The following is a 23,163-nucleotide window of genomic DNA, read 5'->3' on the forward strand; positions in this document are numbered from 1 at the left end:
ATTTTAGGATTATGCATTAATAAAATGTGTGGTTTTTTTTTCTTCAAATTTTTGGTTGGCGCCTTAAAAGTATATTTTCAAAAAGCTTGTCATTATTCTGTACTTGGGATATTGCGCTGTGAAATTGTATGCTAGATGAGTTTCCACATTACCACCCGATGGCTTCTTGTGCTTTTTTTTTTTTTGTGATGGTTTATACCAGGGGTCTCCAAACTTTCTAAACAAAGGGCCACTTTGCTGTCCTTCAGACTTTAAGGGGGCCGGACAAGGGCCAGTGGGAATAGAAAATGTCCTGGCATCCGGTGGAAGTAAACAGTGCCCTGTCTTTGTCAGTGGAGGAATAGTACCCCATTGTTGGTATCAATAGAAGGCATTCTGCCCCATTGTTGGTGTCAGTGGGAAGAATTGTGCCCTTTTGCTGGTGTCAATGGGAGGAATAGTGGTCCATCGTTGGGATCAGTGGAAGGAAATGTGCCCCATTGTTGGTGTCAATGGAAGGAAATATTGTTGGTGTCAATAGAAGGAAATATGTGCCCTATTGGTGTCAATGGGAGGAATAGTGCCCCACTGTTGGTATCGGCAACAGGAATTCTGCTCCATTGTTGGTGTCGGTAGTTAAAATAGTGCCCCAAGGGCCACATAAAGTCAGGCAAAGGGCCGCATCTGGCCCCCCCTGGGCTGCAGTTTGGAGACCACTGGTTTATACATAGTTCATGGCTGGGTTTATTTCACCTTCTGTTGACCTACTTCAGCCCAGGTTCACACTGAGCTGCAGGAATGAAGCCGTGTGAGTTCAGCTAAACTCACACGATTTCACTCCCGCTTGTCAGTCCCGATTTCGGACGCGATTTCAGAGACATCTGTGCATGTTTCTGCACAGATGTCAATGTAAATCGCAGCCCGAAATCGCAAAAAGTAGAACCGAAACTACTTTTTGAAATCGGTGCAGCACAGCAAATGCAGCGTTGCACCGATTAGGGAGGTGCCATTGCCGCCAATTTGACATGTCAAATCTGACCAGTGTGAACAATGGCTAAAGTGAGTTCTGCACTCCCATAGACTTGTATAGGAATGCATAACCTGCTCAAAGAAAACAGAAGTCCTTCGACACAAGCCCTTGATGCTAGTTCACACCAGACACAGTTCCGCTCAGTTCCGTGCACTTTTTTCTGCACTAAAAATGCATGCACAGTGTTTTCAATGTATTCCAATGGCTTTAGTGCACTGGAAACTGACTGCATGGTGTGAACTAGAGCCATTGGAATACATTAAAAACACTGCATGCATTTTTAGTGCAGGAAAAAAGCACACGGAACTGAATGGAACTGAATCTGGTGTGAACTGCCCCTTAGGGTCTTTTAAACCATTCTGTCAACTTTCCACTTAACTGTTTTCATAGGCCAGGTAAAGAGATTGAGTTCTAATGTAGCTGCAATTTTATTGTCTGTTTTTTCCTTTGCTTCCTGTCTTCTAGGTGTCTGCCTGGGGTGGCTATGTGTTTATTATCAATCTTATTCCACTCCATGTGTTTGTGTTGCTTTTGATGCAGCGTTACAGCAAGAGAGTCTACATAGGTAAGCAGCTACAAGTGCAAAGATTTTCCATATAGTTATTTCCTGTGCAAAAAATTCCCACTCTAAGTTGAATAGCAGAAATGTGCTTTCTGTCCGTTACCTTTAAAAAATGCCATTGCTGGTACATGTTTTGTTGCAGTCAGCCAGATAAAAAATTGATTACTTTACTGTGATGCAGTGCTTCAATGAACGATTCAGTGAAATCCATTACCCACTCATTACGTTTCCACACTCTGCACCATGTCAGTAGCTGTGACTGCATGTCAGGTCTTTCCACATACCGGCCCACCCATGACCGTACCTTGTCAGTCAGTGCTCGCCCCATGTGATGGTTATCAGTAAACCAGAAATTGTGTTGTATAGCAGTGTGTCCCTATCCTCTTCATGTGTGCCACTATTGTCTTGGTGTGGAGGTTTAGCTCCTGGAATACCTGTCCTCTACACCTTGAGACCAGATCTCTTGTCAACCTAAATTTTGTTGATTTAGGACCATCTCCTGTTCATGTAAAATGAGTCTGATGTAAATTAGTATTACTTTAAAAACAAAGGTTTATTTATTTTGTGTCCCTATAGCAAATCACTTGCTATGGGGGTACTCATGCATGCTCACTCAAAATCCCCACTGTATATGTCCTTAAGAGTGTGGCTCAGCCCGACTCACTCCTTGCTGGCTGTGATTGACAGCAGTGGGAGGCAATGGCTCCCAATACTGTATCTGAGTCAATGAGGAGGGAGAGAGTTGGGAGAGCAGCTGCTCTCGTGCACATCGCTGGATCGAGATTGGGCTCGGGTAAGTATAAGGCGAGATGCTGCACTCTGAAGGTATTTACATAAGATCCATGAAGGTAAAAAAGACCTCCAGCTTTTAGAACTACTTTAAGGTACATCTTGCACTCGTTGCAAGCTCGTTGTTCCAAATTCCCTTCCAAAAAGGGCATATGTGGCTTCATTGCTTAGTAGCACATTTTTTTTGAGCCAGGTTATAATTTTTTTGTTTTTTTTCTGGAATGTTTTTGTAGAATGCTTACTAGTATTATGAATGCTAGAGGTGCACTAAACAGAAAATCTGGTGCCGAAACCAAAAATGCAGGCTGCACTTGGCCGAAAACCAAAAATGAATGTTTTTGTTTTTTATATATTTGTATTAGAGCTGCACAATTGTTAAAAAAATTGTGATCACGATTCACCTCCTCTGACCATCTCCTGCAGAGTTTGCTGATTCTTTCATATAAACAAGTGGAGAGACTATCTGCTCACTCAGATGTCAAAAGAAAGCATCCGGGCAGTCTGCCAAGTCTTTAACCTGAAACATTGTAGCTAAGCTTCCTACTTAGATCAAAGGGATAGAATGTCTGTGTAAATAATCTGGGCAGTCTGCCAAGTTTTCAACAAAGTGTAAATGCAGAAAGTTTAACCACTTAAAGTCTAAATCTTTTTCGGACACTTCTTTCTTAAAGCGGTTCTCCACCCTAAAGTGGAAGGGCCGCTCATCTGATCCCTCCCCCCCACCTCCGGTGCCACAATCGGCACCTTTCAGGCGGGAGGGGGGGTGCAGTTACCTGGATAATCCAGGTATCTGCACCCACTTCCGAGACAGACCGCTGCAGAATTTTTTTGTTTTAATATGAAAGATGATGTTACACCGTGAGAATCGTGATCTATCTTCTAAACAAAAAAAATCGTGATTCTTGCTTTAGCAAGCTCTAATTTTTATTATATTTGACTTTTTAACTAATATATGAATTTATTATGAGCTATTATTGGCACCTTCAGCACAAAAAAAAAAGAAAAATGCATCCCTACAAATTCTATGTATGGTGTCACACCGGTCCGGTGCGCTTCTGTTTGGTGTTAAAATGCTTACTGCATTTTTGACAGTTAAAAAAAAAAAAAAAAAAAAAAAAAAAAATCAATAAAAAACCCAAAAATGTGATTTTTGAGTGAAAAACACACCATAAGCACGGTAAAATTGTGATAAAATCGCATGCGCTTTGGTGCTATATTTTTCACTTTTTTCTCATCTGCAGAATGCCGATAACACCATTATTAGCTGATATTTTGGTGCATCACTAATGAATGCCATTCTGTACCCTTACATCTCCTCTTGTTTTATGCCAAGAGTGTAAAATTAGCCCTAGCTGGTGCCTCCATGGGAGTCTACCTAGAACTGAAATATAGGTTGTGGCTAAAGTTGACTTTTAAATTGTATGGGGGGGTTTTAGGTTGTTTGTTAGCACCGTGGAAAAGGGGAAAAGTGGCAAATGTAAAATCGGTAGAAGTTTAATTCCCTAGAATGTAGATATTCAGGTACAGTAATTAAAACCGAGGCAATAATTGTACAAGCAATGTGCAGTTCAAGGATGGTATTGGGTGTTCATCTTTGCAATTACTGGAACTTCAATGACCTAACATTTCATTGCTTTCTAAATGTGGAACTTTCACATTTCATCATGTTGTGGTATTGGGTTCTTTAGAAATGGTTGGTTCTTGTTAGCTATAGATTGAAGAGATATTGGTATTGTGTTAGGGGAAATAAGGGACCTCTATATGGCAAGTTTAGAATTCAGTTTTTTTTTTTTTCTCTCTATTTAAACAGTAGGTCACATTGACATAGCTGACCTATGAGACCTATGAGATTAAACCCTTTTATAGATGTGATTGTCTTATATTTTTTCAACAGTTTACCACAGCCTTCTCTCTGAGAAAACTGATTGTAAAAATGACTGTAGAAATACATCATCGTGCTTGCGGTTTTCTGCTTGCATACTTGGCTGCCCATACAAGTTTTGCTATGCTCCCTTTTTTTTTATTTAGCTGTGGTTTTTGAAAATGTAAATGATTCAGAACTGAATTTAGAACATTTCTATAAGGGACATTACTGCTAGATTGTGATCTTCACAAGGTGCTTCCTGTGTTAATGGGTAGACTCTACATGGTGTTCCTCCTCTCTAGCACAAAAGGGCTCCTGTAAATGGACATGTTGCTGTTCTGAGCTATGAGATATTTTTAACATCTGATCATATATCTAACTTTGTAATGCATCTCTTAACTGGAACACAACATGCATGGAGGCAAGGCTGGGGCTTGTATTGGTGGGTAAAAGGCTACCAGTTCATGTTTGTCTTTTAGGCCGGCCATGGCTGGCTCAGATGTTTGATAGGATTCAGATCAGGGCTCGTAGAGTTCGTTCAGTGTAGCCCAGTGTTTTGCGTTTGGCCATTCTTGGGCACTTTTAGGTGTATGTCTTGGGTCGTTATCCTATTGCAGTAATAATCGCGCAAACCAATTGAGTGATCAGGCACGCTAACAAAGTGCATAAAAAATTATGTATACGACAAATCCACTAATTGCATGAATAAGTCTGACAAACTTTATAATCACACTAACCATGAGTTTAATAAGTAGAATAAGTGCTACACACACTAAAAGTGAAAAGTGCGATGTGCATCAAAAATGGCAAATTTGGTAGTAAAAAAAAAGTGAGTATAGTATAAAAATTAGTCCTGAATGAATACATTGTGTGCCTCAACCAATAATGAATCTTCTGTGGCACACCATGTTTGGTAATCGGGGACTCTTACCAGCTAGAAGGGACCACATATCGCTAGGATGGTGAACCGAGCAAGCAGGTTAACCTCTGTGGAGTAACAGGGCAAGGCCCCTAAAGATAATCCAAACACCAGGTAATCTTTCTCTCTAGCTTCCACTCGCAGTGCTATCCCCACATCATCCAAAGGAGTCTCGTAAGGAGGAAACAAAACCGCCAATAGTGTTTATTGAAGAAAAAGGACCAAATGGCTACTTACAAAGTTAAAAATCGTATGCACATATAAAATCCCCAGGAAGATGTCCCGTGTGACAAAACATCGGAGGTGCTACGTGTTGACAACATTACGCCCCATGTGAAGCCCAGAAAGACGGGTGTTTTTTTTGTTTGCCGGCAAAGGGATTTTATATGTGCGCATACGGTTTTTAACTTTGTAAGTGGCCATTTGGCCTTTTTTCTTCAATTGGTGGATTTGTCGTATACATAATTTTATTTTTATTTTTTTGCACTTTAATCATTTTATTAATGTGCCTAATCACTGATTAATTGGTTTGTGAGATTGTTATTTTTGTATGTATTTTTGCCTGGTCTATCACATGGTTAATCGCAGCAGTCTCCACTTTAGATAATGGTTCTAATTTAACGTGGTATATTGCTTTTTGTTCATCTTATTGAAGTACCTATGAGATGGATTGAATAGTGGAGATGGATTAGAACACTGTCAGGTTTGTATTACTTTCTCCACCCCTACTAGGGAGATTCCCCCTCTCTGTCATATTAACATTATCATTGAACATGAAAGTAAAATAATATTCTAAGATTTGGTTGTCTTCAGAAAAGTAATATAATGGAAATCTTCCAATGGTGACACTTGTTTTGGTGACCTGGGACTCCCCAAGGGATTCCTTTTTGTTTGGAGGGGTTTCTTCTCACTTCCTGTTTGGTTATGAGACAGGAAGTGAAGGAAAATCTCCCCAATGAGACACAGATGGAAAAAAATTACAGGAGTTATGACCCTCTCTTACTGTGTTCATAATTGGAAAAAATGCCTATAGTTCTACTCTACACTCCCTTGCAAGAGTTGGCAATGCTGATGAGTACAGTTGTCACAATAGGGCAGCAAGTGAGTTCACCTTTTGGGAACATGTTACCTGTTCCACCCGTTTTTAGGGTGGAACATGCTCCAAATGCTGCAGTTGCTGCCCTGTTCCCACATTTCCCGTGACAGCAGTATGGGGAGAAGTTCACCTACACGGTTTAGGAAATATTTACCATATACACATGCGGCAACGTCATTGGCGCATGCAGCCACCACATCTAAGAACCGGTAAGCTGTAATACTATCAATTTGTTCTTGGGTTTAGATACGCTTTTAAGATCTCTGGTCTGGACATGAACACTTAAAATTTTAGATGTAAAATCTAGTTGATATTCCAAAGTACAGTCCTACATCCATTATTTTCATTAAAGGCAGCTGAAATGCGGTGTAGGAACCTATACACTCAGTTACTATGTGTTTTACTTGTCCTCTACTTTCTTACAGCATAATTTGCATAACATAGACTAAAGTAGGATTGTACTGCTTCAGGGGAGTGGAACTTTCCATTCTTCAGATCTGCTCAGCTGTGACATACTGACATAATGAAGAATGGCATGCAATAGGAAGAAAAATTCTAACTTCACCTGGCAGCAGCAATTAGGGGAACACTTGTTTTGAGACCAAGTTTTATTTCTTCAAAAATTTTGATAATTTGTCCATTTTGGGCAGACCTAGTGCTTAATGGAGTAGTTCATGTTCAGACTCGTTGGATAAGTCCAACAATAGCTGGACTTGCTGGCTCCTGAACCATTTGACTTGTAAACCCTACACTCTTAGATCTTGACAACCTGTTCAGTTTATGTAAATGGTACTTGTACAGCATTCAAGTGGAAGTAAACCCATGGATTTAAACAGTTTAAAAAAAAAGGTATGCCAGGAATGCTAACTGCACATTGGCTGTGCTCTCAGCCAAACTATCAAACCATCCAATGGCTGGTGTCATAACGAATCGCATGTGCAGCACCATAGCAGTTGAAGATTAAACGGAGGCAAAGATGGCAGCTTCCTTGGCTGAAAACGATAGGGGAGTTTACTTCCACTTTCATAATTATATTTTTCCTACAAACCTTGGACAGAGATAAAGACATGTCTATAAATGAGACATGAGGGTATTTATGTCGTGGACTTGACTTGTTCCTTAGTATAGCCTTTCAACCTTTTTACTCTGTAGGAACTCTTAAAGTATTTTTCAAGCCTTGCGGGACCCTCATAAAAAACATTTTACTTTCACCTCATGGTATATGGAGTGTGGTGTAGAATATTTTTTTTTATTTTTTAGCATAAACATTAGGCATGCCATGTTAAGTTCACACCCTCAAGCTCTATACCATGGGTCTCCAAACTTTTCAAACAAGGGGCTGAATTGTGGCCGGTGGAGGTAGAAAATATCCCAGGCCCAGCATTATTGAGAATTCATATGGCCTCGGGCTTGGTGGTCAGTACAAGTAGTAGTGCCCATTATTGATATTTGAGGAAGGAGTAATGCCCGATAATTGGCGTCAATGGCAACAATTTTTCCACATGGTTGGTGTCAGTGGGAGAAATGGGGCCCCCGATGTTGGTGTCAATAGTGCCCCATCATTTGGCTATCAATGAAATAAACATTGCCCTATTGTTGGTGTCGCTAAGAGGAATCGTGCCGTATCATTGATAAGAGGAAGGAATAATGCCCAGTCATTAGTGTAAGTGGAAATAATTATGCCCCACTGTTGGTGTCAGTGGAAGAAACAAGGTCCCGTTGTTAGTGTCAGTGGGCGGAATAATGCACCGTTATTATGGCCCGTGCACACGATCCGAAAATCGGACTAAAAATACTGCTTTTGACGCAATCGTACAATAATTGGTTTGTTAGTACAGTGCTTTCGAGAGTCAATCACAACGGCTTATCTTATTTGCTCAGACAAGCATGAAAATGTTCCTTGTACGATGCCAGATTGTACGATTTACAATAATTCAGTACCGTTCGAAAATACAATACAAATACACTACAACACATGACATCACTTCCAACTTTTTTTTTTTTCTGTCTTACGAGAATTTTCGTGCCTTTAGTAATCTATTCAATTTCTACTTGTGACTAGTATGTGAAAAAAGTCAGATCTATCGCCTGATTTTCAGATCGTGTGTACGGGGCATTTGAGTCAGTGACAGGAATTATGCCACACCGTTGGTGTCAGTGGGAGGAATAGGGCATCATATCATTGGGCAGAGTAGTGCCCCAAGGGCTACATCTGGCCCTCAGGCCACAGCTTAGAGACCACTGCTCTATACATTTTCTGTAATAATCTTTTAAATATAAAGCATAGTAAACCGAAAAACAATTAAAATGTTAACCAGCATTGGTGGCCACTGTAGAAGGAAGATCAGTTTGCCATTGCTCACTACTCAAGGAACCCTGGTTGAGAGAGACTTGGCGCTTATGGTTTATGCAAAGTATACTGTGTGGCCTAAATTACAGCACTTTAAGCGGCATTCCAGGCAAAAAGTGTCTCAAACAATTGACCACCCCCCTCATTTTTATATTTATTTTTCTTTTTGGTACAGTTGCTATGATCTTTCTTATGGTGAAGAGAATTGCTGGATGAAAGACTATATCTGAATGATGCCTGTAGCTTCAGGCGTGATTCAGATATCCCCGCTCAAAGTCAAGGACGCCATATGACGCTCAGTGATCGGGACGTGGTTAAAAAAATAATAATTTGATCTGAGTCTGATGTTTACCAGATTCAACGTCTCATAGTATATAAAGTATATCTCTTCTGTCTGTTGTTCTCAGAGTGGATTAGAGATGTTGCTCCCTAACCATATAGTTGGTTATTTACCCCTGCATATAGATATTTAAGAATAAATTGCCTTGTATTTTAAACTTTACATATTAAAGAGGAAGTAAACCCTGATGAGTTCACTTCCTCTTTCATTCCCTGCAAAGGTAAAGCATAATGGACTACTATGCATCGCATATTAGCCCATTATGTGTCACTTACCTGACACAGGAGCCAGCGAAGTCACCGCTGTCCCCTGTAGTCCGGCACATCCATCTTCTCGGTGGGTCTTGCCGCTCCGCCGCTGTCATTCGGCGATGACCTCACTCCCACGCATGCGCACGGGACCCGCCACTCGTGGCATATCACCGTTGACCGCGGCGCGCTCAGTGCGCCTGCGCGCCGCTGTCTTTTGGCAAATATCTCCTAAACCGTGTAGGTTCAGGAGATATTTCTTGGACCTACAGGTAAGCCTCAATCTAGGCTTACCTGTAGGTCAAAGTTGGTTGTAAGGGTTTTCAACCACTTTAACTAATTTATAAACCACACTTTTGTTAAGGTTATGCGATCGAATCAATAATTGACCAACTAATCAATTATGAAAATTGTTAGTTGCCACCCCAAAGGCTTGTCTATACTACTTTTGCACGTGTCTCTAGCAAGGTTACTTTGCGGTATAAGCAAGGAAACTCAGACCTCTGCAGTGTGTAAATATGCTTTTACGGAACAAAAATGCTGTACATACAAAACTATTGCAATATTAGTTAGGGCTGGGGAAAAAAATCAATTTGAATCTTGAATCGAGTTGAGAGGTCAAATCAATTTCAAATTTTCAGCAATTTTTTTTTTCCTTCTTCTCACCAGGACCGGCGGTGACACCGTGCCGCTCCTGGGAGCTGTGGGCAGGAGTTTTTATAGGTGAGGCCTCGGCCTAGTCCGCAGCGTCCGGCCTCGCGGACTAAGCCGAAGCCGCGGTCTCGCCTAAAAACGCCTGCACGCAGCTTCTCGGACCTCTCGTTTTAATTAGAGATGCACTCTCAAATTCTACCTAAGGATGGTACTCATTTACTGTAGCTATAGAGACAATAGCCTATTCAAACTGTCAATTGAATACAACAATGGTATCTACATTCCCACTGTATCCAACAGCATTTGTTTGAGAAGTTCTGTGTCTGTGAAACCAGAATGCTATAACAACCTAATAGAAAAATCATGTTTTATATCAAACGCAAGATATTGCACCCGTGATTTTTTTTTTTTCTTCTCTCAGACTACACACAGAAAATCTCTTCATTACTAAACTCATTCTAGACATTAATTTTCCTTGAATGCAACCCCTCCCATATTTGTTACTGTCATGCTTGTAATATGTCAAAGGCCTTGCACTCCACGGTTATTGTGGTCTTCCATCATTCTGTCCATCATGTAACCACTTTTTCTCTGGTCTTCCTATTGATCAAATCGGAGACAGCCTGTGGAGTGGAAAACAAAGCAGATTTTCTGTTCCTTCTAATACATAAACGGTAGACCCTGGCCCTTCAGCTACAATTCCTCCTCTAACTACCTTTTTGCCTGGATCTCTGACCAACACTTTGCCACTTGCCTCTATCCACTTCTGATCCTCCCAAAACATCAATAGGGAGGAAAGGAAATGTACTGATATTTCCCAGAAGATCACTGCTGTTTATTTTGGAAGGTTTGATGTTATACAGCCTCACTTTCCCACTCCTGCTGAGAAGTATCTACTAACCAGAGTCCCAGCCACTATCCTGAAGCTCCTCATCAACCCAGATGTTGTCTCTTTAGATGAAACGTATCGGGACAAGCCTTGCTGATGCCATTGCATTAACTACATATCTATTGTACAAGTGCTTTTTATCTGCTCAAAATGTGAGTGTTCCCAAAATGTTTAATTCTTTTGTTATACGGATTTACACTATGTGAAACTTTGTTTCATTTTTGGTTGCATCGTGTGAACACATAGGAAAGATTCGGCCAACCTCCATTTTGAGCTTTCCTTCTCCATTGGGAACGAAGGACAGTGTGATCACCATTCACTTGTGCCAGTAATTTCATACATGGATGTCCCTGTTTACCGGGGTGTCTTCACCGTAAGCCTTGACGACTCATTGGGCATATGCCTTGAGTCCCTTAGCTCTGGTAAGTAAGCTTTCCTTATGTTGGTTGTGGCTTTCTTCCAGTATCCACTCTTTACACCTGTCCTTCCATTGATGTCCTAAGCAGGTTATTCACTCACCTGGATTACCATTGTATCCTAGTTGTCTGTGGATTTTATTTTATTTTTCAATAGGTTGTGGACGTTATTATTCACTTCACAGTTTATTCACTTATGTGTTTGCACATGTGTCATTATGGGTATTAAACAATGTTTAGTTTTTCACCTTGGTATATACGGCCTCATTTAGTTATCTCTATTTGCAGTTGTCCCTTGCTGTGCTGGCTGCCATCTTATGTTTTAAGGTGACAGCGTGGTATTTTCCACTTTTACTTTGTTATACAGCCTCAATTTCTACTCTTGCTGAGAAGTATCCACTGACCAATTGGAGTCCCAGACACTATCTTGAAGCTCTTCCGATGCCAATGCAAATATAACCTCAAAGCTTCTTTCCAGGTTCCCCCTCATTCCTAGATAGGCTTCAGCTTCAGGTATGTCACTCTTGGTTTCTGTGTCACGGGAAGCAGTAACATGGTACCTGTTAAGCCCTGTACTTTCAGGAACCTTATGTACATACTGAACTCTGCACTCCAGCTGTGAAATCTGTTTCCCATCTCCTACCATTCTCTCATATGGTGTGCTTTTGACCATTGGCCTAGAATTTAACATGACTGCCTATGTGAGGACCCGATCCCACCCCCTTAGAGTGTATGTGGTTGTAAGCTTGCGTATATGGTCCTTTAATGGCCCTTTGTATCTTTCAATCAAACCAGCTGCCTGTGGATGTGGCACAACCAGTACACTCAATCTTTGGCCCACTTCTGTACTGTTGATCTGGTGAAGTGTGAGCTATTATCACTTTGGACTTGTTTGGGACAACCATAAAGGACAAGTTTCTGGAGCAGTTGAAGCATTGCAGCTTGATCTGCATGTTTGCAAGGGTGAACAAGCAAAAGACCCGAATAGGTGTCCACTGCAGTGCAACAATTTCTCAGTCCATTGTTCCCCGGGGCAGGGGACTGATGAAGTCGATCTGCCAGTTCTCTGCAGGCCTCTCACCCCTCTTAATCGACCCGGCTGAGTACTTTTGCAATGGCCATTGTTGCACTCCTCCACACACTGGTACAGTTCCCTATTACAGTCTTTATCATGTCCATAGATATAGGCAGTTCTCTCTGTTGGCCAAGTTCATCAAGACAGAATCAGTTGACACAGCTGCTTTCACTTTGGCAATTTTATCTGCCACTTAAAGCCTGGGACCAAGGGCATATGGGCATCAACATGCTCCACTTTTTTATGGTGCAGACGTAAGCTTCCTTCCAGATGTCGTTCCAGACTTCCTTGCCTCCCCACCTCACCTTTTCAAGAATCATCCATTCATTGGACTTCTATGTGGGTATCCAAGTTGTCAGTCTTTTAAAAACTGCCCAGCTGTCAGTGTAGATGGTGTCGTGGGAAGAAGGATCCTCATAAAGAGTCATCACTACAGCTTTCAACTCTGCATGCTGACTGGATCCTCCAATTCCAGTCTTCTGCAGGACTGTTTCTGTACTTGGGTTGTAGAATGCTGCTGTCCATTGGCACCCAGATGAGGTAACTGTGGCGGAACCCTCAGTGAACCATGCTGACTTTGTCTTCCAAACAGAGCTTCGATGTAGAGCCTCTTGAATGGGAGATGACTGCAGCACAGGAAGAAGACTGTGACCAGTTCCAGGTCGAAATGCATTGGGGTATTTCCCTACATCAAGTGGTCTCTTGAAATATGTAAAGAAATTTGGGAACCTTTTTAACCACTTCAGTTCCGGACCAATAAACACCTTAAGGACCAGAGGTCTTTTTGCAATTTCGCACTGCGCTGCTTTAACTGGTAATTGCGCGGTCATGCAATATTGCACCCAAACGAAATTTGCGTCCTTTTCTTCCCACAAATAGAGCTTTCTTTTGATGGTATTTGATTGCCTCTGCGATTTTTTTTTTTTTGCGATATAAATGAAAAAAGAGCGAAAATTTTGAAAAAAAAAGATATTTTCTTCTTTTTGTTATAAGAAAAATCGAATAAACTAAATTTTAGTCATACATTGAGGGCAAAATTTATTCAGCCACATGTCTTTAGTAAAAAAAATGTCAATAAGCGTATATTTTTTGGTTTGCGCAAAAGTTATAGCGTCTACAAACTAGAGTACATTTTCTGGAATTTACACAGCTTTTAATTTATGACTGCTGATCTCATTTCTTGAGGTGCTAAAATGGCAGGGCAGTACAAATCCCCCCCAAATGACCCCATTTTGGAAAGTAGACACCCCAAGGAAATTGCTGATGGGTATGTTGAGCCCATTGAATATTTATTTTTTTTGTCCTAAGGGATTGAATAATGACAAAAAAAAAAAAAAAAATTTTTTTTTACAAAAAGTTGTCACTAAATGATATATTGCTCACACATGCCATGGTTATATGTGAAATGACACCCCAAAATACATTCTGCTGCTTCTCCCGAGTACGGGGATACCACATGTGTGGGACTTTTTGGGAGTCTAGTCGCGCACGGCACCCCGAAAACCAATCACCACCTTCAGAATTTCTAAGGGTGCAAATTTTTGATTTAACTCCTCACTACCTATCAGTTTCGAAGGCCATAAAATGCCAAAATAGCACAAAACCCCCCCCAAATGACCCCATTTTGGAAAGTAGACACCCCAAGCTATTTACTGAGAGGCATGTTGAGTCCATGGAATATTTTATATTTTGCCAAAAGTTGCGGGAATATTACAAACTTTTTTTTTTTTTGCACAAAGTTGTCACTAAATGATATATTGCTCACACATGCTATGGGCAGAAGTCAAATTACACCCCAAAATAAATTCTGCTGCTTCTCCCGAGTACGGGGATACCACATGTGGGGGACTTTTTGGGAGCCTAGTTAACTAGCTACCTAGCGACACTAGCGACACTGATGCAGCGTTCAGAAAAATTATCGCTTAGTGACACTGGCAAAAGGGGGTGAAAGGGTTAACTAGCGGAAATCAGGGGGTTAAAACCATTATTGGGTAGTATATCGGGGTACCTAGCGCTATAAAAACCTGGCGGTGAACCTAAAAAAATAACTAGCTACCTAGCGACTGTAGCGACACTAATGCAGCGATCAGAAAAACGATCGCTTAGTGACACTGGCAAAAGGGGGTGAAAGGGTTAACTAGCGGCAATCAGGGGGTTAAAAACATTATTGGGTAGTATATCGGGGTACCTAGCGCTATAAAAACCTGGCGGTGAACCTAAAAAAATAACTAGCTACCTAGCGACTGTAGCGACACTAATGCAGCGATCAGAAAAACGATCGCTTAGTGACACTGGCAAAAGGGGGTGAAAGGGTTAACTAGCGGCAATCAGGGGGTTAAAAACATTATTGGGTAGTATATCGGGGTACCTAGCGATATAAAAACCTGGCGGTGAACCTAAAAAAATAACTAGCTACCTAGCGACACATGCAGCGATCAGAAAAATGATCGCTTAGTGACACTGGCAAAAGGGGGTGAAAGGGTTAACTCTAGGGGCAATCAGGGGGTTAAATCTTTATTGGGGGGTGATAGGGGGCTACCCTGGACCTAACACTAACTGTCCTGACAGTTTTTACTGTCACAACTGACACTGAATGCATTGATCAGTAAAGAAATGATCAATGCAATCAGTGACACTGTGACTGGGGGGGGAGGGGGGGCGATCGGGGGGGGGGATCGGGGGGGGTTTGTGTGCCTGTGTGTACCTACATGTCAGTGTAGTGTTCGTGCAGACTTACTTTTACTCTTCTCCTCGTAGTCCGGTCAAAAAGACCGCCCCGAGGAGAATGACATCACTTCCTCCTTCCTGTGTAAACAATACACAGGGGAGGAAGCTTCTCATTGGCCAGGAGCGATCCAGAGGGGGTGGCCGAAAACGAACGGCCATCCCCTCATCACGGATCGCTGCTGGACCGAATCGGACCGCCGTATCCAGCGGGAGGGGGTCCGATGGGACCCCCCACCCGCTGGAAGGCAATCACGTAGATGTACGTGATTCTGCCTGCCTGTGCCATTGTGCTGACGTACAATGGCAATACGGCGGTCCTGAAGTGGTTAAGTAGAGATCTTCGATTGAACGGAGATATATATTTTTTGGGAGAAAATTGTAGATTTAATATTATTGTATGGAGGTTTGCAGATCATCTTCTTACAGCAGGGCTCATATTTTAATTATGTTCATTCACTTATTGTGATGTATCCATCATTTTTTAAAATAAAAAATATTTTTTTGATTTTATTTTATTTTTTTTTTTATTTTTTTTGTGTCTCTCAATTAGCTGCTAAACCCCACAGGGAGTTTTTCTACATCGTTTTCTAGATATGGTACCATCCAGCTGAAATGTCACCCCTTGTCTCACTGGTCCCAATCCCTGTTGTTCTGAACCCCATGAGAACTCAGTCTTTTTCCCGGTAACATTGTATGTAAGCCTCAGAATCGGCCAAAGATGTGGGATGAATGATCGCCAGGATCCCTCCACTCCAATTAACTTCTGTGCCTCCTTTTTGGTAGTAGGGGGCGACAGTGCCTGGATAGTTTGCACATCTGTCTCTGGAATCTTCCTTTATGGCAAGTCCTTGGACTTTGTCTGTTAGCAAACCCTCTGTTCTCTAAGTGCTGTATCAGCAGGTGTAGTGCTTCAGTTGCATCTTTTTTCCCAGAGATCATGTCAATGTAGTGAAACACAGCAGCTTTCAAATTCAGGGTACTTAAATGTTGGCCAATCAGTCCATGACAAATCATTGGAGAATGAAGACAGCCTTGTGGAAGGACAGTGAAAGTGTACTGGTGGCCGTCCTACACCATAGCAAACTGGTCTTGACACTCTGGGTCTATCAAAATTGAAAAGAAAGAATTAGCCAAGTCTATCACAACATAATATTCTCCTGCCTCTTTAGCAATTTTCTCAACAATTGAGATCATATCCGGTACAGCTGACTTCATTTGAGGTGCCACTTTGTTTAGACCTCTGTAATCCAGTCATTCTATATGTCCCATCCGGTTTCTTTACTGGGAATACTGGAGACTAGAAAGGACTAGCAGCAAGTCTAAGGATCCCTATTCTCAACAGTTCTTGAAAAGTCCCCCCAATTTATTTGTGGCCTCCTGGAAGTCGGTACTACTTGAGACAGACTGGCTTCTCTGGTGGAGGAATGTATACGGGGTCCATTTCGCATAACTTCCAACCACAGCCTTCACCGCCCTAACCAGATACGCTTTATCAGGATACCCGAATGTGATTGTACCCCGTTCAGTCTGAATAGACTGACAAGTACATCCATCCCAATAATATTTTCAGGTAACTCTCTGATACTAAAACATTTTGTGTCAAATCCTGATCCCCTGCCAATAGCCAATTTCACCTGTGTCCTAACTGCTGGTGTGGTTTGCCCTCCCAAACCTTCTAAATCAATTCTCCTTTGTGATGGGAAAGATTTCCTTGCAAAAGTGTAACTTCAGCTCTAGTATAGACTAAAGCCATCAGATGTGTAGAAGACAACTTTCCCCACCATACAGTGACAGGTGCATATGTACGTCAGTCTCCTGCTGCCACTGCACTCACTGCTATTACAGGATACCCACGTTCCCTTCATAAAGGACAAGGAATCCCCTATTTTTGGGTCTCTTTAACTCCTCCCCAAGATATACAGTTTTGGGGCTAACAGGAACGGTCTGTTCTGTTTTCTATAAATCTAGGCTGCTATTATCTTCACTAGGAGTACTGTTCCTAACCCTGACAGTTTTGCCCACTAAATGTTTCCACCTCTTCAGTATTTCTGCAGTAGAAATCCCATCTAGGACACTGTGAAATTGGCGAGTTAAGGGCAGTGCAGATTTTTCACCATACAGGACTAGCGTATACTGACACTGCCATTTCTCACGAGGTTTAACAGTGAAAAATTCACTCTTAAACTCTTGAACTTTTCACATTGCCTGATGCAATTGTGGCTCATGGGTTAACACTCCCATAGCCACTGCTTGCTTACCTGACAAAACACTGTCCGCCCCTTCATCCCACATGTGTTAGGAGCCAACTCAATAGGGGCTCCTCAGACCTTTTGTTTGTATTGTTTTGCCAGCTTGTAGCGTTAAGTTTGTGTAAACTTTTTCAAATTCCACATCTCTGGGGTTTGCGATAATGCACCTCCCCATCTGCCATATCCTCTCTATCATGTTGCCTTTTCCTATGCTTAGTAATGAGAGATCTGGCACACTTTCTTTCCCCCTAGCAGATCATCTAAAATATCAAACTCTATCTCCTCATCCTTACTATCATTTGAGGAGAGCACATCCTCACAATCCCAGTTTGGTATGTGACTAGGGCTGAAACAACGAATGGATTAATCGAGAACTAATCGATTATGAAATTAATCGATTACTATTTTCATAATTGAGCAATCGGCCAGTAACATAATGGGGTTAAAAAAAAAAACTAAAAAGAGCCATTTATAGTAGAAAAAAAAGCAGATAATCACTACTGTAAGAGGTTAATTTTTTTTTTTTTTTACTGTAGAACTGTGAAAGTAATATTTAGAGTAGCGATTATTTGCTCTTTTTGTACTATAAAGGGCTAATTTTAGTTTTTATTAACCCCATTATGTTGCTAAACCTCTTAGACCTGGTTCACATCTATGCGTTTTATGGTGCCTTTTACAGAAATGCACTACAGTTCATTTACATAGTCTCCTTTTGGGGCACGTTCACATCTGAAAGGGTCACGGACTTTTAACGCACAATGGTGCTTTTATTGGTTCAATATACTTCAATGGAGAAGCTGCAGAAAAGCATGTAATGCATTTTTGCAGCAATTTTTGTTTTTTAATCTGCCCAATTGCAGTAAAATCACGTGCACAAAAATAACGTACAGCAAAAAGAACTGCAGAAACAGATCAAAAGCAAACTGCATAGGTGTGTACCGAGCCTTATGCTGGCCACACAGATCAATTTTCAGATGAGACTATTCATAAGAAAAATCTTTGTACATTCGCTGAATGAAAGAATTTTGTTTGAAATTTTCACTTGTTTTTAACATTCTCTTTTTAAAATGAATAATTTCTGAATGAAATTCCTTTGACTAAAGTTTTCTATTTCCGAATTTTCCCATCACTGTGGTTGAAAATGAACATCAATTTGACCCACTTCTTTTTTTATTTTATTTTTTTTAAGGGTTTTAACCAATTAATTGAAACAATAATCGGCCAACTAATCAATTATCAAAATAATCATTAGTTGCAGCCCTATATGTGACAATGGCACATACCCTGACTTTACTAACAGCTTTACAGCCCTTCCTTTTCTTTAATGCATTAATTGATTTGGTCATGAGGGCTGCACACCGCTCTTGCAAATCATCAGCCCGGACACACTCTGACTCAGCTGCTAGCTGGTCTTTTAATACCTTAACGTCTGCCTTTGCCTTCTCTGTGGTTCAGTATCGATGGCATGAAGGAAGTACCAACCCACTGTGGATGCTGTCCTCTTCTCTGCTTTACTTATATCCAACCCCTTAAGGCTAAAATCTACAAAATTATGTGAGACTTTATCACCCCAAGTCTTATTCAAGGGCGAAGCATACTTTACAAATCCTTTAGCAAGAGGCTCCCACTCATTCTCTCTGGCCCAGATAGGTAGGCTACACGCCACATTTTTATCTAGCACAAGCTACACAACCCCACAGAAAAACGGGTCTGTTTCAGTTGAACTTTAGCACAATAAATTCTGGATGAGCCCCCAATTGTTTTGCTTGCGTATATCTAGCAAGGTTACTTTGTGGTATAAGCAAGGAAACAGACCTCCTGCAGTGTGTAAATGTGCTTTTACTATTCAAAACTGCTTTACATACAAAGCTATTACAATATTGGGAATACGGTACAAGACGGACGGATATCTATAACAAGTAAAATGCCTAGCAAATGAGCAGCAACTATGGCCTGTAACAGTGGAAATGCACTGTAGAAATACAAGTTACTTAACTCTGGTTACTGTGTGTTCGTGATGTCCGTTGACAACTAGGACTTGGGCTTCTTCAAGAGTCGGGTACCTTCTTGGCTGGTTATAGAGTCTTTTTGGTGTTGAAGCATGATGAGTGGCCTCCAGTTTATACCTGACCATCCTTTTTATATGTATGTTATCGGATAAACCAAATGCATATTATATTTGGTTCCCTTATTTAGATAGGATAGAATTTCTACTTCGAGCGTGTTGAATGGGGCTAGAATGTTTCACTGTTATAACTCATATTAAAAAAGAAGGAACATTCTCTGTGTCTGTACTTTGAGAAATGTTACCATAGTGATCTTAAATGGCCGTATTCAATAGCAGCTGCTGGTACTGGGTAAGTATAAACCTTTTAACACCTTATTGTGCATTTTTGATTCCTATGTGGCACAACTGTTCTTAGACTTTGTTTTTATGCTTTTAAGAAAGCAATAACGTATATAGCAAGCTGCATTTCTGTTATGAAGTTTTTATGTGAGAGTGCGACATATTATGTTCTTTGCAACAAATGGCTGTATTACAAGAATACTTGCCTATTTTGGTCTTTAGGTGTGCTCGCTGGGAAGAATTGACTATACAATAAATGTCACAGATAGACCTAACAGTCCACTTTAATTCACGTTGACTATAAAAAATTTTTTATCAAAAAATGTTCCAATTGATATTGTATAACTTCAGAGTCAGTATGTGCATTATAGTGCTCCCCTGGTTTCTTGGCTCTCAGGGTTCTCTGAAAGTATCTGAATCTCTGGGAACCTGTATTTAGAAGAGCTGGTCTGCATAGTAATATATGTTTTCTTGTGTTTTAAAGCCTTATTTTTATAAAAGGTGTAAGCTCTGGAGCTCTAGACATTTCAGTGCAATCCTCTGACCCAGAACAAGTATCCAGACATAGGCATTAGGTAACACCAGATGCGAACCCCAAAAAAAATAAAAAAATCCACCTATTTATACATCTGCCTTCACTTTTTATAGAAGTATTCATCAGTTTTTCTCATGTCTGCAAACTGTTTCCATTCTTCTGCAGACATAAACAGACTTTGATGTAAGCAGATATAAATATATGCGTATCTGTTCACATCTGACCATTCATAGACTTGCATTGTGGTTCTGTGTGAAATTAAAAACTGACAAAACACGTCTTGGTGTCATTAAAACTGGTGCACACCGAATCTGGTGTAGCTGTTCACAGTAACCAATCGGCTCTTAACTTCAGCTTGTTCAATTAGGCTTTGACGAAACTTGGAAGCTGATTGGCTACTGTGGGCAGCTGCACCAGATTCTGTGTGCACCAAAGTCAGTGGCTCAGTAAGCAAAGGATAAAGAAACAGGACACCTGTGTACAGGAATATGCAGCTTTTAAAGATAAGTTCAACTTTGGAACATGTGAATGAATGAATGAAATACTTATATAGCGCACAATGCGAACTGAATCGCCTCTAGGCGCTGTGGCGAGCTTTGATCATCTGCTAAAAGAGGAAGGTCTTGAGTTTTTTCCTAAAAGCCAGGTGATTTTCTTCCAGGCGGATGTTGATTGGTAGAGCATTCCATAGCCGAGGCCCTTGGACAGCGAATCTCCGATCCCCCTTGGATTTATACCGGGCTTTGGGCACGAGGAGGAGGTTTTTGTTGGCTGATCGAAGACTGCGGTTTGGTGTGTAATGATTTATTTTCTCCATTAGGTATTGCGGAGCTTCTCTATGCACGCATTTGTGGGTGAGGCAAAGGGTCTTGAACGTGATCCGATTTTTTACGGTTAGCCAATGTAAGCTCCTCAGTGAAGGAGAAATGGATTCCCAGGGTTTTTTCCTGTTATCAGCCTTGCCGCTGTGTTTTGGATCAGTTGTAATCGCGCAAGTTGATATTGTGGTAATCCTATGTAAAGCGAGTTTGCGTAGTCCAGTCGTGAATTAATGATTGTTCCAACTACCACTGCTTTGTCATTCTTTGGGATAAAAGGGATGAGTCTGCGAAGCATGCGCAGCAGATGGTGAGATCGACTCACTACTGCTCCTATTTGCGCATCCATTGACATTTGTGCGTCTAAAATAACCCCGAGACTCTTCGCTTTGGTCTTTGGGGAGATAGTCTGCCCAAAGACGGTTGGTGGAGACCAGGAGGTTTTGGCTGCGGGCTTATGATTTTGGTGTAAGATAAGAAGCTCTGTCTTTGATTGGTTCAGCTGGAGGGAGTTGGTGGTCATCCAGTCCTCTATTGATTTGAGGCAGTTTTCAAGTTGTTGTTGGTGATCTTTTTTTCCATTGATCCGGAAATAAATTTGCGTGTCGTCAGCGTAAGAGTAGAAGCAGAGATCTGAGCATCTGATGATTTGAAGGAGTGGGCGAATGTAAATGTTGAAGAGAACGGGTGACAACGGAGAGCCTTGAGGGACTCCGCAGGTGACTGCCCGAGTTTCGGAGAGGAATTTTCCTAGTTTCACTGTCTGTGACCGATTTCCTAGGAAGGACGCGAACCAATGGAGATCTATGTCTTGGACTCCGGCTACTTCTGTGAGGCGGACGAGTAGAGTATTGTGATCTACTGTATCAAACGCTGCACTTAGGTCTAGCAGTACGAGGAGACACGGCTCTCCGTCATCTGCCGCTTCGAGGTGGTTACATGGTTTTTCCCCTATTTATGCTGGAACATGTAACATGTTCCAGCTCCTGTCTCATTTCCCCCCTCCCTGTAATAGCCGGTGGGGAATCTTCTCCACAAACACTGAAGTTATGCAGGGCACCAACCACATGGCCGCATCATTCATTCACAAAGTTCTGTGAATAAACTACAAGTACCATCGCCCTTTGCAGCCTACGGCTTGTAGTTCTCAAACTATAAAGGTGCCAATGAATGAAATACTTGTATAGCGCACAATGCGAACTGAATCGCCTCTAGGCGCTGTGAGCGTTTTTGTAGTCTATTGATTCCTCGTGCCATTCAGTTTGTCTGCCCATATCAGAGGTACAAGCAGACAGTGTACTGAGTCTCCAGGCATTGCACCTACAATCAGTAGTTCTTCTTCTTCTTTTTTTTTTTTTTTTTTTTTTTATTGTTTATATGTAATGTTTTACATTTCATGTACAGTCGAAAGAACAAGCAGTTGATGTTTACCAGTAGTGTTAACAAAGACAAATGTTATAATACATCTCGAATATGTGTACTCTGTATCAGAGTAGAAGGTAGTGAGGTAGAAGAGGAACGGAGAGGAAGGAAAGACAGATACCAAAGGGGAAGAGAAGGGGGGGGGGGGACTGCCGAGATAGACCAATTAGCGGTGACCCTGCTTGTCACTGTATGTAGCTAAACGCCATATTTAAAATGGATATACGACTATAGGTAAAAGATGATGATTTTGGCCAAAATAGTCTTGGCATCTGAGCTAGATAAACTGTTAGCAGAAGATATAATCTCTCTATATTGAGGGGAGGACCTGAATGTCAGCCAGCATGCCCACCTTTTTCGTGAAGGTTGATTGGGTGTTACGGAGCTCTGATGTGAGATTTTCCATGATGTAGATATAGTCAAGCGCTTGCAGCCATAATTTCAAGGTGGGTATTTGTTGTTTTTTCCATAATAGCGGAATCGGACATAGCCGCGTTTTTAGCATGTGAGGTACAATGGAGTTTTTCTGTTTGTATTATTTTTTATCAATTCTTGAGCAGTGGAAAAGCACAAACCAGGGGTCATTGGGTTATGTGGGTAATGAGACCGGTCCACCAAATGTGAGCATGAGTGGCATTCAGGTCACACCCCCTTCAACAAGTGGGTGAGTACTGACATTTGGTGTAAACGTGAAGGAGAATGCCATCTTGTCAGCATTTTAATGTTCCTCTCAATCGTCCTAGAGGAGATGTGAGCTAACTAAGCTTTTTGTCTTTTTGGTCCTTTGAGAGTGTACATCGTAAGTCACGCTCGCGTGCTGCTAAATAGGAAAGGTAATGTTTTCTGTAGCCTGG

The 23,163-nt window shown here is 41.4% G+C and overlaps 1 protein-coding gene across 1 annotated transcript in view; it reads left to right on the top strand.

The window, feature by feature from the left end:
* The window catches only part of STT3B (STT3 oligosaccharyltransferase complex catalytic subunit B), a 218,910-nt gene that overhangs the window by 135,417 nt on the left and 60,330 nt on the right, over positions 1-23,163 (top strand). The window contains exon 5 of the mRNA XM_077491460.1: positions 1,475-1,574. Within this exon, the coding sequence (XP_077347586.1) occupies positions 1,475-1,574 (100 nt within the window). The remainder of the gene's footprint in view (positions 1-1,474; positions 1,575-23,163) is intronic.

This window comes from Lithobates pipiens, unplaced genomic scaffold (assembly GCF_037356315.1).
Source record: "Lithobates pipiens isolate NorthernLeopardFrog02 unplaced genomic scaffold, aLitPip1_a1.2 Scaffold_19, whole genome shotgun sequence".
Taxonomy (NCBI): domain Eukaryota; kingdom Metazoa; phylum Chordata; class Amphibia; order Anura; family Ranidae; genus Lithobates; species Lithobates pipiens.